The 15873-nt window shown below is 35.9% G+C and overlaps 1 protein-coding gene across 1 annotated transcript in view; it reads left to right on the forward strand.

Annotated features, from left to right (window-relative positions):
* Positions 1-15873, forward strand: part of FBN2 (fibrillin 2) — a 175589-nt gene that overhangs the window by 141747 nt on the left and 17969 nt on the right. Inside the window, exons 42-53 of the mRNA XM_069777396.1 lie at positions 4121-4189; positions 4726-4851; positions 5674-5799; positions 6226-6351; positions 8127-8243; positions 10193-10321; positions 10627-10746; positions 13913-14038; positions 14268-14420; positions 14975-15040; positions 15324-15449; positions 15556-15675. Coding sequence (XP_069633497.1) covers positions 4121-4189; positions 4726-4851; positions 5674-5799; positions 6226-6351; positions 8127-8243; positions 10193-10321; positions 10627-10746; positions 13913-14038; positions 14268-14420; positions 14975-15040; positions 15324-15449; positions 15556-15675 — 1404 coding nt within the window. The remainder of the gene's footprint in view (positions 1-4120; positions 4190-4725; positions 4852-5673; positions 5800-6225; positions 6352-8126; positions 8244-10192; positions 10322-10626; positions 10747-13912; positions 14039-14267; positions 14421-14974; positions 15041-15323; positions 15450-15555; positions 15676-15873) is intronic.

Below are 15873 nucleotides of genomic sequence, written 5' to 3' on the forward strand. Positions count from 1 at the left end.
TGGGGTTTAAGATACTGGCTGACAAGAGGTGCCTACTGCCTGGTCTGTCTTCCAGGATAATTAATTTAGGATAGTATAATTTCATTACTGCATAGTTGGGGATACATTTATTCTGGTAGTCCTAATCTGTCAGAACAAAAAGACTGGGTTTCTAGATTATTGCCTTTCTAGATTTTTCACTTGTGTCTCACATCTGAGCTGATCCTTTCAGTTGCTTTTACATTTTCTCTATTTAAGGTGATAAACTTGCAAAAGATTAATAAGGAGGGCATTGTAAAGGGAACTAAAAATTGCTGTCTATAAAGGGAGGTGAAAATAATAAGGTACAGTTCTTTTTCAGTTAGTCTTTATGGAGTTCCTTGCCTGGAACAAAATACCCTTGAAAGCTCAACTCAGAAAAATCATTGGTGGGAGAATCACCAACTGGAAACCTGACAGTAGCACCTGGCCTTCGTTAAAAGATTCTTACATTTGTAAAAAGAGCAAAGGTGCCTAGAAAAAACTAAAAGACTCAGGTGCCTGTTTAGTACAAACATGTTTTATTGTTTCATTGACTTTGCCCCAAGTTTACTGCCACTAAACCCATACCTCTGGTGCTGCATCATTTGTGATGTTAGTGTGAAGAATGTATTACTTTCATTCCAAGTGGTTTATCCTGGTGGCATAAGGGAAAGAGCAGATAATTTAGGAAAGACTTTCCCCCACAAGCAGTAAAGAGGAGGAAAATGGGACTGAACAGAAAAAAACAGCCTCTTCCTTTTCTAAGTAGGAGGCGGGAAAATGAAGGAAGTGTTCCTAGCAGTCAGGAATGGGAGATGGAAAGAAGCTTGAGAGAGGAAATACGTGTTTGCTATCACAGAGAGCTCATAAAATTCTTTCCCATAGTCATTTATCTCAGTGCCATAAAATTGTCACCATGGTGACAACATGATGAGAAAAATACAGCAAAGTACTAGCAGGGATTCATGCAATTAATATTCTTTGATGGAAGAAAGAATTGTACTTTTAAATTGGTAAGACTGAAGTTCTCAGAAACTTCTGCAGCTTTTAAAGAGAAGTTCTCAGAAACTTCTGCAGCTTTTAAAGATTTGTTAAGACAACTCCACTTAGTTTGCAAGCAGTTATGGGGTTAAAATATTTCCTGAAATATTTCAATATTGCCTTGTTAGCTCTTCTAAATGCCTTTACTGTATTTGGAGACATGATTGAACTTTTTTCACCATGAAAAGAGATTGCGTGAGGGATCAAACACAAATTCCAAGGTCAAATAGCTGCACTTATGTGGTATAATCAGTTGTTGTGAAATCTGGGTGGGTGCTACACATCACAGACAGGGGTTGTGATACGCTGACCTTAACCAGTTTGCTAGACTGAGCCCAGTAGCTCATTAAGAGCATTATTCTGCTCCCATGAGAATTATATTGTTCCTCTAAATGAACTTCACATGCCAATGCATTTGCCTTTTTTTTCCTTTGTGAACAGAGCTCTTTCTTCTTTTTCATATATTTATGCTTAACAATTAATCTCTGTTTGATTGCTTTAGGTAGTAAAGACTGTATTGCTTGGTTTTACACACTATACAGATCATAATCATTACCGTACAGACTTTAATCAGAAATAATCGCTCTTGTTTGTTTGTTTTTTCACCCAAAGAAGTGTAAAAAGCTGCTTCATTGCTAAGAGGTAACCAAGTATTTACAGAACTCTTTCATGGTTTGATCATTTTGGGAGTGCTTGACCTCAGAGAGTTTTTTTCCTGTTATGTGATAGATTGTTTTGTCCTAAAAATAATACAGTGATAGGTATATGGGGTTTTGAAATCTTTTAAGTCATTGATGCAAAGTCAGTCTTTCAGAAAGTAAATGTCTGGTGTGTTTGTGTATGGATAATTTGGCACTGTATAAACGCATTATCATGCAGTCCTTACCTAATTATATGCTCTTTTTCTACACAGTACAAAATGAAAAAAAAATGGAAAAACTCTATTAAATGGAATGCATGGAACATGTAGGTAGCATAACACAGAATGAAGGAAGGCCTGCAACCCTCAGAGCATCTTCTTCATCCTCCCAGACCTGATGTGTTAGGCATTATCACAGGAGTAGGTTACCATCACCCATGGAGACAGGGTAGTGAACACAAGGCCCTCTTTTTATCTAATATGTGTGTTTCACAGGTTTACTGAAAGCAGTAAATGACATAAAGCTCCTTGCAGAAAAGAACTGTTTTCTAACTCTCAAGTGTTATTCATGTTAATATGAAAGAGCACAAAATTTCTGGATGGTAAAACACTGTGGCGAGGACCTCTGTGGCCCAGTATCCTGTACTGCAAGAATAACCTCAGTAGGCATTAAGCAGTCATTAAACAATAGGACAGAAGAAAGAAGAAAATGCCGAAGTTCAGGTATACTGGATCCTACTTGGCTTGTACAGGGAATAACAAAGAATATTTGAATGTGAGAAAAATATTTTGCCAATCTTATTCTGAGCAATGATCAACTACATTTGCTGAAATTTTAATAAGAATGTTTGGTGTAAGGAAGACAAGAATTATTCCATTTAAAACCCCAGTGGTTAAACTTTACAAAATTACAAGCTACTGAAGAGCTGCCATTAATATGTAGATGATCAAGAAGCTCAGACTACAGCCAGTAGAGAAATAAACTATCACAGCTGTAGATTAAAGATAATTACTCACAGGAAAACAGAAGAGTCTCCTTTCTCTTTTTCTGGTGCTAGAAGAGAAGCCTATTAATTAGTCTGCATTTCAGGCGTAGAGGTGAGTTAAACGTACACTCCATACGCTTACTCTCGTTGGATAAATAGGCTTCCTGTAGGTCCTCAGCAGCACAAACAGTGGAGCAAGCATTCATGGAAGTCTCCAGATACTACACTTCCAGAACCCCTTTGAGTTTTAAGTCAATGTGACATTTTTGTAACTTTTACCTACATTCTTTAGAAGGATATTTTACCTTAGTTTAATGCCATTAATGTGCAAATGTCTACCGCATGCTTTGGAGTTCTTCCTTAACAATACTTTGGAAACTTAATATTGAAAGATACTTACTATTTTTCTGGAGAATTTGAATGCTGATATGATCTAAAAAGATGCTGAATACCAGCTGCATGGTTATTGTTTGCAAACACACACTTAAACAAAACTGTTCATTCAAACTGGTTATGTCTTCACACTGGAATCATTTTGCTCCCCTCAAACAAGTGGGCTTTCAGTACACAATTCTACTGGTAGTCAGTATTTTACAAATTTGACATAGTTGTAGTTGTAGGCCTGTGTTTCATATTTCTACCTAGATGAAAATTTATCAATGTACTGTAAATGTGTAATACTTTTTTTTTCTGGAAAGCACTGTTTTACCAGTAAAATCTCATGCCAGTATAGATGCTTTATAAGAAATACTTCTTTAAAAGAAGTAATTATTTCTTACATCTTGCAATAATTAATTGATTCCATGCTAGAAATTTTTCTCTGTATGTTGCAAATCCACTCAACTTCATATACCTTACCTGGAAAACCGTGGGTTCGTTGATTTTATACTTTATACTGTGCATTTCCCATCCTCAAGATGCTCTGGAAAAGAGGATATAAAATAAGCTTACTGAAACAGTGCCCTTTTTTGGAGCAGAGTGTCCATTCTGCTCTACAGTTTAGTGGAACTAAGCTGCAGTAACCTCTGCAGAAGAGAACAGAGATAGTACCACCAAAGAAGTCTAGGTACTGGTAAGTTACATTTATTTCTCCTATATGAAACTGTTGCTGCAGATTCTCTCTACAGATGTCTAGAAAGCAGGAATAAACCTTAAAAGGTAAGTTAAGGAGTTCTATTTGAAACAAACACTCAAGTGCTGCCTTCTCAAATCAGACATTTAGTCATGTATGAAAGTCTGCAAAGATCTGAGAAAAGAGAAATATGAGTTAGTGTTTCTCTTTGCATTCATTTATTGGCAATCTGAATTTTCAATACAATTTTTACAGGAGGCAGTGGCTCTTCTGGGTAGATTTGGCTTGTATCAGCTCTTGAAAAGATGAGAAGACTACAAGTAATTCTTGGGAGATTTATAAATATTCACTAAAAATGCATTGTTCTCTGTTTTGCTGTAGCTGAATTTAAGAACATATGTGGAAATATTCCTGGCTTCACTTTCGACATTCATACTGGAAAAGCTGTTGGTAAGTTTCACTAAACTTATTTTAACCAAAAATTGTTTTGCATAAGGTTGTTGCAGCTGCATAATGGTACCAAAATGAACATTCCATGTAATAAAATAATAATTTCATTGTGGAGTTACAATGGTGACAAAAATTCTGAGACCAATTTTTGTGTAAAATATTTCTGATTTATGTTTTTTTATGTCTACATTTTGTTACAATCTTTTGCTCACTTTCCATCCTGGTTCATGGGTTTGAGTTTTAATTGGTAAGATAAAAGGTTTTGGCTTCAAAGATGTTGTGGGACTTATCTGCACGTTTGTAACAGTTCTGCACCTTGTCTAATATTTAGCATTACTCTGTTTTGATCACTTCCTGAATTTCACATAGTTTATTTTCTGTCATAATGGGAATATGTTTAGGTTTATAGCCTGTATACAATTTCTGTAGATTAAAAGGAACTTCTCAACTCAGCTTTAAGCACAGTGAAATTGAGAATGCAAGCAGTGTGTAAAGCCATGAAGTACTGTAGTTTGACTAGCTCATCTCACTTTCAGACATTGATGAATGTAAGGAAATCCCAGGAATCTGTGCAAATGGTGTTTGCATCAATCAGATTGGCAGCTTCCGCTGTGAATGCCCCACTGGATTCAGCTACAATGACCTGCTCTTGGTCTGTGAAGGTGATTTGAAATGACATTATTTTCTACTTAGCCCTCATAAGCATGCTTATCTTAAAGGGAAGGGGAACATTTAATTCATGTTTTCCAAAATCTAAGAGACAGATGGTGAGCTTTTTTGTAGGACTCCAGTCTATAAATCAGTGTGTGACATGTTTGTCTTCAATACATATGCACATGCACTTAATGAGATTTGTAATAGTTTTGTGTCAAGCAGTTCACTGACTTCTAAATAGGAAGTAAATGAAATGCTTTTATTTTATTTTAGGGACGAAATTTAATTCTTGTTCTTAAAACTTCTCAAAGAAAAGTTTCCTTGCTTTTTTCTGTCTTGTGTCTGTTGTTCTACAGTTTTATAGGTAGAGAAATTCATAGGAGTTAATAGTGAAATTTTGTGTGTACTAAAGTGAATAGGAGTTTTGTCATTGGTATTCACGGGTCTTGTGCTGTCATGTGCACCTTAAAAAGCTAACACTGTGCCACTTTCTGTTTCAGTTCAAAGGCAGAGAATGACATTTTTTAATACAAAACCTAATTTCAACCTAATTTCTTTAGGCAGACGTTTAAAATTGCAAAGCCACTTCAATGTGTAGTAAGTTGGATTCATAGGATCCTCCTTCATCCAAAAAGTGTGTTATGGATGAAATTGTATTGATTTTGCTTTTCATTTGCATTGACGGCACAGGAGGCTGAAGGTCAGAATATTCATGCTTTGTTGAGGACAAAAGATTCATCTTCATGAGGAGGACAATACAGTCTACATTCTAGGCAGAAGAAACTATATCGTGGTTTCTGATGTCTGAACCATGACTCTTGGTATTTCAGATATTGATGAGTGCAGCAATGGAGACAATCTCTGTCAGAGAAATGCAGACTGTATCAACAGTCCTGGTAGTTACCGCTGTGAATGTGCTGCTGGTTTTAAACTTTCACCCAATGGTGCCTGTGTCGGTAAGAAATCAGTTGACTTTTCTCGTCTGTTTGAATCTGTTTGGACCTGATCAATGGTATATGCATGATTCTCTTGAAGGGTAAAAGTATCATTTATTTTCCGTCACCTTGCGTATTCTGCTGTTTTATGCGACAGTTTTTACTTTTTATAGCCCTGTTTCTCTGTAGAAGGGAAGAAAAGACGGGGTAAAATTTTTAAAGAACATTCTTGATGTAATCAACCAAATCTTGACAGTAGTTTTGACCTCGAGGTGTATAGGCAAGTTACTATAAACTGAAGTTTTGCTATGATTCAGGTTTAGATATGGATAATTTTGAGTCTGGTTTTAATAATAATAACAACAGATTGTAAAAACATGTTTGTGTAAAATGCATGAATAATAAAAGTCAATAATGTGTACCATCTGTTTTATATTTTTGTTATAGATCGCAATGAATGTCTGGAAATTCCTAATGTTTGCAGTCATGGTTTATGTGTGGACATGCAAGGAAGTTACCAGTGCATATGTCACAATGGTTTTAAGGCATCCCAAGACCAGACTATGTGCATGGGTATGGAAAGTAAATGCTTCTGTGTGTGGTTTGTTTGGGGTTTTTTGGTTTTTTTTAAAGAGAGAGGAGATGAGTCTAAATTTTTTAGGAGATTATAGTGACATTAAAAGACTGTGAAGTTGTCCTTGGAGTGGATCTATTAGTTTGAGAAAAAAAATCACAGTATTATCAGAGAGAAGTCCATGTTACCGAAGAACTTATTAACCCCATTTTCACAAAAATACATCATAGTGGCTTATTTTACTGAGAGGGTTGTCAAACATTGGAATGTGCCACCCAGGGAAGTGGCTGAGTCACCATCCCTGGAGATATTAAAAAAGTGAGTGGACAGGGTACTTCAGGACATGGTTTAGTGGGCATGGTTAGTGGTTGGACTCGATGATCTTGAAAGTCTTTTCCAACCTAAATGATTCTATGATTCTATGATTCTATTTGACAGAGAAGTTTATAGGAGATATCACAGAGTGGTAGAATTTGGAGATTAAAAAAAGGCAGATTTTTCAATTATTTAGAAATTTATTGAGTTCATGTTTCATTTAAAAAACAGAATCCCATGTTTAATGTAACTTAAATCTGCACTCATTTTGTATTAAAATGATTACATGATAGAGATTATATAAAAAATAAAATTGCAAAATAAGAGGTTTTTTCTTGTTCTTTTAGTGTTTCATAATCAGTTCTACAGTGTTTTAAAAAGAAAAGATGATGCCTATGTGAATTCAGTTCTCTTCAAGAAAAAGAGCCAAAAAATTATTTTGATTTTTGAAATAATGATGATCTAAATTTCAGTTCTAAGCTATACAGAAGTTCAGTGTCTCCTATAACATAGGTTTGTTCCAATTTCAACTTTAAACAGACATCTAAAACCTGTTCACGTTGTATTACATATTCCTATACACCTTGAATCTTCTCATATTTGGACTAAATCACATTTGTCAAACTATCTGAGGAGGATATTTGGGAAAGTGACTTATGTTAACAACGCAAAGTTTTGAGAGCCTGGTTACTCAAAACAGTAACTTAATTCTAAAAATCATTCTAAAATTTTCATAGGATGAAATACAGATCTAGACAATGACAGGTTATGGAAATGATCCATACAACAAAATGTTTACCTTATGTAAGTCAATAAAATGTTTCAGAAAGTCCACATGAACTAGGAGAACAAGATCTAAATACCTTCCAGATCCCCATGAAATTGCAGAAATTACTGAAGCACACAGCACGAAACATCGAATTTTAGTGCCTTTTAAAAATGGGTGTTTCCAAGAGTTTGTAAGGAGTGTTTGTAATTCTGGATCTAGTCTTGACATAATATGTTAACATATGTAAATTGACTTGTGAACAATGACGCAAAACTCCTTTATAGAGCATTTTCAACAGGTTTTCATGCACTTAAGACTAAAATAGGTACACAAAATTTGAGATAGTTGCACGGCTGTGATGCTCAATCCTTTGTACTAAGTTCTGATCACTAGCATACATTAAGAAATGTTAGTATGGAAAATAAAAGACAGAATGCTTTGAGATACTGCCCATGCACTTAACTTTTATCTTTGCATGTAAAAGTATCTTTTATTTTAAAATATATATAAAAAATGCGTCAAGTAACATTTTCCTACGGGTACCCAGAAGATGTAAAAATCAGTAGTATAAATAGAAAACATGACAGATGAGAGACTGAGGTTTAGAATATTGTCACTGTGCACAGAAAACACATTAACACATAACCTGGGAAAATAAGTTACCACATACAGTTTTGTTTCTCTTTGCAGATGTTGATGAATGTGAACGCCATCCATGTGGAAATGGAACTTGTAAAAACACGGTTGGATCATATAACTGCCTGTGTTATCCAGGATTTGAGTTAACTCATAATAATGATTGTATGGGTAGGTAATGTAATCCAAACTTTATTTTCATTGCCCCTGGCTTGGTATGCTGAGGAGGATGGTATATAGTTAAAACTCAAAGGGAAGACAGGTTGGGCTGCTAAGAAAGTTAATTGAGTGCAGTAACTAATACTGTTACCAGCCCTAGGGGTTAATCATTTTTATTATTTTTTAAACTAATTAAAAATATTTTTTACTGGCCAGCTTGAGAAAACGTAAACCCTAAATCCCTGGACCACTGGGGCAACCTTACAGCTCACTGACATTTTAATGCAGCCCTCACCTCCATTAGATTTCCTGGGTAATTACAGCACACATCCTTGACTACTGACACAGTCCATAGGCACCACTTGCAATAAGCAAGTATTATATCACAGCGCCAGTATTGCCTCATGATTTTAAAATAATTTCTTTATTTCACCATATTACTGGGCATTTGCACACAGTGTGAAAGAGGAAGCAGATGAGCAGTAAGAAAGCCAGTATAATTAATCTACCAAATCTAGTCTCCTAAGATGAACTCTGCTTATACAGAGTTTATACAGGCATTGCTATTTCCTATTCCCTAAAGCACATGACACCAGAATATCTGATGGTTTTGGACAATTTAAATTCCTGGATACTTGTGATAAAGCATGGGCTTCAGCATGGGCTGAAGAACAGGCTCATGAGTCTCTGGAGATCCTGTCCCTTGTGCAGAGCATAAGCCAAAAGAAAGGAAGGCTTTACATTCCTTCCTGCTACGGAAGGAAGACAGAATGAAGTCTACTGGTTTCTTTCTGGTTCAGGAGAGAACTAAAACATCTTAAATAAGTATTTTAAATCCTCTCCTTATCCAGGAAAGAGAAGTTTAAAAACTTGGTCAAGTAAGAAGAGTCCGCTGCCAAAAAATGGCACTATTTGCCAAGGTGGTTCTTTCCCTTGGCAGTATAGCTGCCAATCTACTGCCAGGACCATCCAGCACCTCTACTCCAGGCTTTGCCTTCAAGGAGGACAGGGAGCGCAGGCTGACTCAGAGACTTGGCCTTTTGTTAGCACTCCTCTTGACACCTTGAAGAGCCTCAGGGCTTTCTTCCAAACTATCCCAGTCATTCAAAGGCAATTTAGCCCATCCCAATATAATACTTTGGAGGTATTTCTGCTTGCAGAACTGTAACACAGAATAAATGCACTATGGAATAAACCAGTAACACAGGCACAGCTGTATTGGCTGAAGCAGAAAGGTGCATCTTTTTCAGGAGCTTGTACTTAATGATTCTGAAGAAGACTACAACCTCTTCAGTAAAACTGACGTTAGTCTTCATCATTCACATTAAAATATTGTAAAACAGTGAAGTGTAAGTTGTTCTTACACCATTGTCCTTATCCGAATTCCTTTTCATTTATTCTGACACTTTCTCATCTGTATTTTTCCTTATGCAGTTCTCTGTTAAGTCTGCATTACTAAAGTAATTCTACAAACTAATAAGCATTTTCAAACCTCATTTTCAGAACTGTTATCAAGGAGGAAATCATCTTGCGGAAAGCAAATTACATATTCCCAAATTTGAAAATGACATGGCAGTTTTTAGGAGGAAACTCGAGCACATATAAATCCCGATAAAATACAGAACACTCAGTGTAACATTTTCTTTTCTGTGTCTGGAGTTAGCATCATACAGTCACTTGGCAGTAACTGAATGTCTCCAGATGCAGTAGCTGAGGTAATACTGCAAGTTTGAAAATTATAATACCCTGTAAAAAAAGAGTGTTGTTTAAATAGAACATATACCCTAATGCACTTGAGTGAGAGTTACTTTCCACTAGTTGTCAGCTGTTCCCTTGTTGCTACAAGATTTGCCTTCTCCACAGAAGTACATATTGCAACTTGAGTGTGCTTATAATATACTGTATATACTGTGCTGGGACTCAACTCTCGTTTCTGGGGATTTATTTTGGTTTTTTTACAGATATTGATGAGTGCAGTTCCTTCTTTGGTCAGGTGTGCAGAAACGGGCGGTGTTTCAATGAAATCGGTTCCTTCAAATGTTTATGTAATGAAGGATATGAACTTACCGTAGATGGCAAGAATTGCATTGGTATGTATGATACCACATGGAGATGTGAAAGTACTGATGAGCTGAAATAATCAAACTATTAGCTCCCATGTAGACGAAAGCACCACAGTCTGAATATCTAAGTATTAAAAAAAAAGACAATGACTTTAGTGAAAACACAGTAGAAGTAACTGGGTTTTGGAGTAGTTGTTGATCTTCAAGTATTTAAATGCCTTAGAAAAAGAAATTAGAAAAGAATCCTACAGTCTTTTTCATGAAAAGCCTGTTTTGTTACCATAAGAATTACATGATTCTAAACCTTTCTTAATTCCATCTACTCTCCAAAGATACTAACGAGTGTGTGGCACTACCTGGTTCATGCTCTCCTGGTACCTGTCAAAATTTGGAAGGATCATTCAGATGCATCTGTCCACCAGGATATGAAGTAAAAAGTGAAAGTTGTATTGGTAAGGCAAGTTCTGATTGTTGCTTCCGAACAATTTAAAAATTAGAAAAAGTATATGGTTCTAATTTGGTGGAAAGTAGTTGTACACCTTAATGTTTGTGAATGTTGCCTTGCCTGACAAAATCACAGTGACAGGGAATAAGTAAGTAGGAAGAGTCTTCAGGAAGAGGTTTCAAAAATGGAAAGCAAGATATTTTGTACTGTATTGTACTATAGCTTGTACATTAACTTCTTCATTAATGCAAACAAAAATATTTACTTTTTTTTAAAAATGGTATTTTATCTTTCATTCACTTTTTTTTAATATCATTCATAAAACAAACCAACCTGTGTACTAGATTTATATAATGTTTACAGAAAATTAATTATTTCAATGCATGAACTAAGCTTCTGGTTTCAGAGGGCTATGAAGTTTAAAATTCTTGAGAAAATTATGGAGCTTATGGGAACAATTGTTAAATTGGCTTCTTCTAACAACTATTTCCTGATTTTGTGTTTTGTATATCTCTCAAGTGCTGAGATTCACAGGAAGAGAAGAGGGTACAGCAGACCTTTCACCAGTTTACATGTGTTTGTTTGTTCATATAAGTCTCATTTAAAGCTGTGAATGTTATTCAGGAGCTGAATGTCACACAATGAATTAAGATTTGGTGTGGCAGAGAATGAGAAATAAATCCAAGTTACAAGTCCCTTTTTCAGCAGAACAAAGCACAGGACTACTGTGAATTTATTGGGCATTCAATTTAACTATGTGGGGCACCTGGCAAGGGAGGTGCACACAACTAAGTTGAGGTAGCTAACCTAGAAGCCTTAGGTTTCTGCATGGTCAGAGGACAGAGTAAGCATGTGTCTCTCTACTGTGACTATATTAAGAAACCTGGTTTTCAGCTTAAATGACTGAAGATAGCTGGTGTGACACCCCAGACACAACTTCATCCAAATAACTCCCAATAATAAATGAGCAGCTTGTCCTTGTATGGACTGAAGAAAACACTGGCTAGGACATAAGGATTTGGCCTATAGCCACCTAATCTGTATGGGTTCAGGAACTGGATCACAGGAACCTCTATGAATTTTTGTCTTGAACAATAGCATGTATTTTCTAAGCCCCAGAGCTGTCTCATCCTTTTATATCATGGCACCATATTCAGTTTGCTGCCAACTTCATGGCTTCTTTTGGCAGCTGCTGTTTCCATATTACCAGTTATGTTTGAGATGAATTCAAATCACCTACAGCTGCAAAATCATGAATTTAAAATGAAAACTTTTGGTTTTCCGGGAATATCACTGTTTACAGCCACTTTAGTATCCTCACAGAATCTCTTGATGTTTTTGACAGCATCAGTGACTGCCAAAGAGATTTTTGCCCGAACTGACTAAAAGGGACTTAATTGCATTCTTTTTCTTCATTCTGCCATGTGTCCAGACAATTTGCAGCTGAAGTTCCTAGAAAATGCCTAGGTAATCACATGTGATTGTACAAATACTTTGATAAATATTATGACAGGTCTTGCAACATACATTCCCCATTACTTTCTATTGATCTTATATGCAGACAGCTTTATAAGAATTCATTTTTTCTGTCTGTAATGTGAAGGTTGGCAATGGCTAGATTACTTTTTGAGGTCAGGGTGATTATATGCAGGAGAAACCAAAACGGATGGGAGCCACAGAAAAATTCTTAGTTTTCACCTATCCATTTAATATATTTCCTTTCATTTTGTGGGAATGAAGAGGAGAGGACTCATTTACTGCCACAGTGTGGCTAGTCACCTATTCATCATGGCCACAAAAAGAGTTTCTTCCACTAGTCCCAAGCCATTCATTCCAGTAATAATCAATACTTCAAAAGAGCAGTTTTTCCATCCCATTAATGAAGCCAAATTGCTTAGCTTTGTATACTAGCAACTGCCGCACTAACTGGGAAATTAATTACCTTTTTTTTTCCACTGAAATAAGCTGACTTAAAATGCTTCATATGATAAGAGCCTGTCCATGGGAAGCTACTGGAGAGTTTGGTCATATGCCAAATTATGCTAAGATTCAGTATAGTAGAGAGTCCAACAAATATCAGGAAAAACAGCACTACAAATTCGTGACTTAACATCCATGAAGCTTATTTTCATGGAGAACACCTATTCCTGCTACACTGTGATTAAGATCAACATGGATATTAATGTAGAACACTTTTACAGCCATAGGTTTCTGTGATGGTTCTTTTAATATCCCTTACTGAAAGATTCGGGGGGGCTGAACTGCAGGTATAGCTTTGAAGATTATTAAAATACAGTTCAGAATTTATTAAATTATAATTACCTTTACCAGTTACTTTAGCAAGGAGGCTTATATCTTCTGTCAGTATTTGCAGAACAGAATAAATTCAAATACAGTTTTCAATAATAGGTATGAAAAATTAAAGAACTATTAATGTATTATTTTTCTTAGTCTGCCTGTTGTCTATATAGCTGCAGGATATGCAGCCTGATACCATTTGAGCTGCACAATTTTACAGGCACTTGGTTTTTATATTAAGTGCTCTTTTATTTTGGTTTGGTTTTAATAATTATAAAAATATCTCTATTTTAAAAAAAATCTAGATCTTACATTTAAATTGTCAGAGCAATATATTCTAAATTATGCAACTGAACAGGAAAAAAATTTAAATAACATATCAAGAGTGGCTGTGGAAGACTGGTTATTATATATTTGAATATATAAATGTAATCATAGGTTTCCCTCTACTAATAGCTAGCTATAGTTTCAGTTCAAGAATCAGTCAATCAGCATGAAAAAAGCCCACCTTTAATTACAAAGAACCCCCAAAATACAGATTTCTAAAAATTCATCTTTGGATGTTTTACATTTACAGAAGAATATTTTTCTTATCAGAAATATTTCTTCTCTGTTTCAGTCTGAAAGCATTTATTTAATGTTTATATTATAAATATGACAAAGAACAGAGAATGGTATTTGGAGAGGAAAGTGCATGCCAGTGAAACACTCTAATTTGAAAAAGTTAGTGGAACCTTCAGGCTGCTTTATCTCTTGGGTGCTTTACTGGAGGAGCATCTCCTGCTGAAGTTAAATAAATAAATAAATAATCTTTCTTAACCAAGGAATTCACAGCCAATGGGGTTACGGTGAACCTTTTCTCCTTTAATTTACAGATATTAATGAATGTAACGAGGATCCCAACATCTGTCTCTTTGGCTCTTGTACGAACACTGCAGGAGGTTTCCAGTGCATCTGTCCTACAGGTTTTGTGCTGTCTGATAATGGACGGAGATGTTTTGGTAAGTTAATGATTAAGGAATCTAATAACTTATTCTAACAGATAACAGATACTCTGTAGAATGAGTAAGAAGGGACCTCTGCAGGTCCCTTCCAATCTATGCCCTTATGAGGATTGGACAGTGCTTTCAAAATAGTATGAAAAATATAGGCCTAACATTATTCATTTCAGGGCTAGACAGTCATCATCTAACGAGGTAGCAGGTAATGTAACTGTGTTTTCTTTTTTAGATACTCGCCAGAGCTTCTGTTTCACTAACTTTGAGAATGGGAAGTGCTCAGTGCCAAAGGCTTTCAACACCACAAAGGCAAAGTGTTGCTGCAGTAAAATGCCAGGAGAAGGATGGGGTGATCCTTGTGAGCTCTGTCCAAAGGAAGAAGAAGGTACACATCAAGATTTAAAATAAAGCCTTTTTAGGTGGGAGAAAAGGAAAATCACGCTTGTGTTGTACCTTTTTGATCATTAGAAGGAGAGATCTCTTGGCATTGTGTCTTAACTGCCTTTTCTAGAACCATTTTCAGGTCAACAGAAGGAATAAAATTAAATAGAAGAAACCACAGAAAAGGAGAAATACTGAATTGTTGTTTTTGCTCTGTAGAGAAATGAACTTGTAGCCTCCTGCTTTAGGCAAAAGAGAAGAGCAAAATGGGACAGTGCCAAGAATCCCTGAAGTAATTGACAGTTCTTGGTTTTCTCCAAGTACAGAAAGGGGAAGGCACCAAGCACATGCACATGGAAGCTCAATGAGTCCTAGTGCTGCTTCCCCAACCTAGAGACAGTGTTACTTTTGCATCTGGCAAGACAGCATAATGACCATGATTTAAACATTTGACAGTTCTGAAAAATGTGATACAGAAGATTTTTGGATGGCTTTAACTATCTGTCATAGTTCTTTTTCTCACTCACTTTTTTTTTTTAAAAAACCATACCTCTACAGTTGCTTTTCAGGACCTGTGTCCATATGGTCATGGAACTATTCCTGGAATTGATGATACACGTGAAGGTAGGTATTTTTTTTCCTGATAATTAAAAAAAAAATTATTTATACTTAAAACCAGACTTGGATATTGTAGTATGTGATGGCTTACTCCCCACAGCCCCAGGTGACACGAGGCTGACCTTTAATAAATGTGGACCATTATGAAATGGTAGTTAAAAGATTACCACTGAAATTGCATGGCTAGAGATAAACAGAATAGGGCGCTTAGTTTCTTTAAAATGCTGTTTTAAGACTTGACACAGAAATGCATCATCTAAGTGGTTGCTAATATCTTCCTGCTTTTTAGATGTCAATGAATGCCTTGAAAGCCCAGGAATTTGCTCAAACGGTCACTGCATCAATACTGATGGATCGTTCCGCTGTGAGTGCCCCATGGGATACAACTTAGATTACACTGGAGTACATTGCATCGGTGTGTCCATTTTTCATAAATTAAAAGAATTGTAACAATTGAATTTAAAACACAATTTGAAATGTCTCCCAGTTCTCTTCAGTTTGCATTTATTCATTACATACAGATACTGATGAATGTTCAATTGGCAATCCATGTGGAAACGGTACGTGCACTAACATGATCGGCAGTTTTGAGTGCAACTGTCATGAGGGATTTGAGCCAGGCCCAATGATGAATTGTGAAGGTAACTTATACCCTTTTTTTTTCTTTAGTTTTTGTCCAGTCCTCAGTATTCAAATTACTTTATTAACTAGGCATTTGGTGCTGTAATAACTAGGAGGAAAAAAAAGTTTCTCTGCTTGAAATATGTCCTTGAAAAAGAAGTCTTGAATTGATCTAAGCAGTATTTTTAGTTTATCACAGGATTTCCCAGACTGCATGT

Source organism: Haliaeetus albicilla, chromosome Z, assembly GCF_947461875.1.
Source record: "Haliaeetus albicilla chromosome Z, bHalAlb1.1, whole genome shotgun sequence".
Classification (NCBI taxonomy): Eukaryota; Metazoa; Chordata; class Aves; order Accipitriformes; family Accipitridae; genus Haliaeetus; species Haliaeetus albicilla.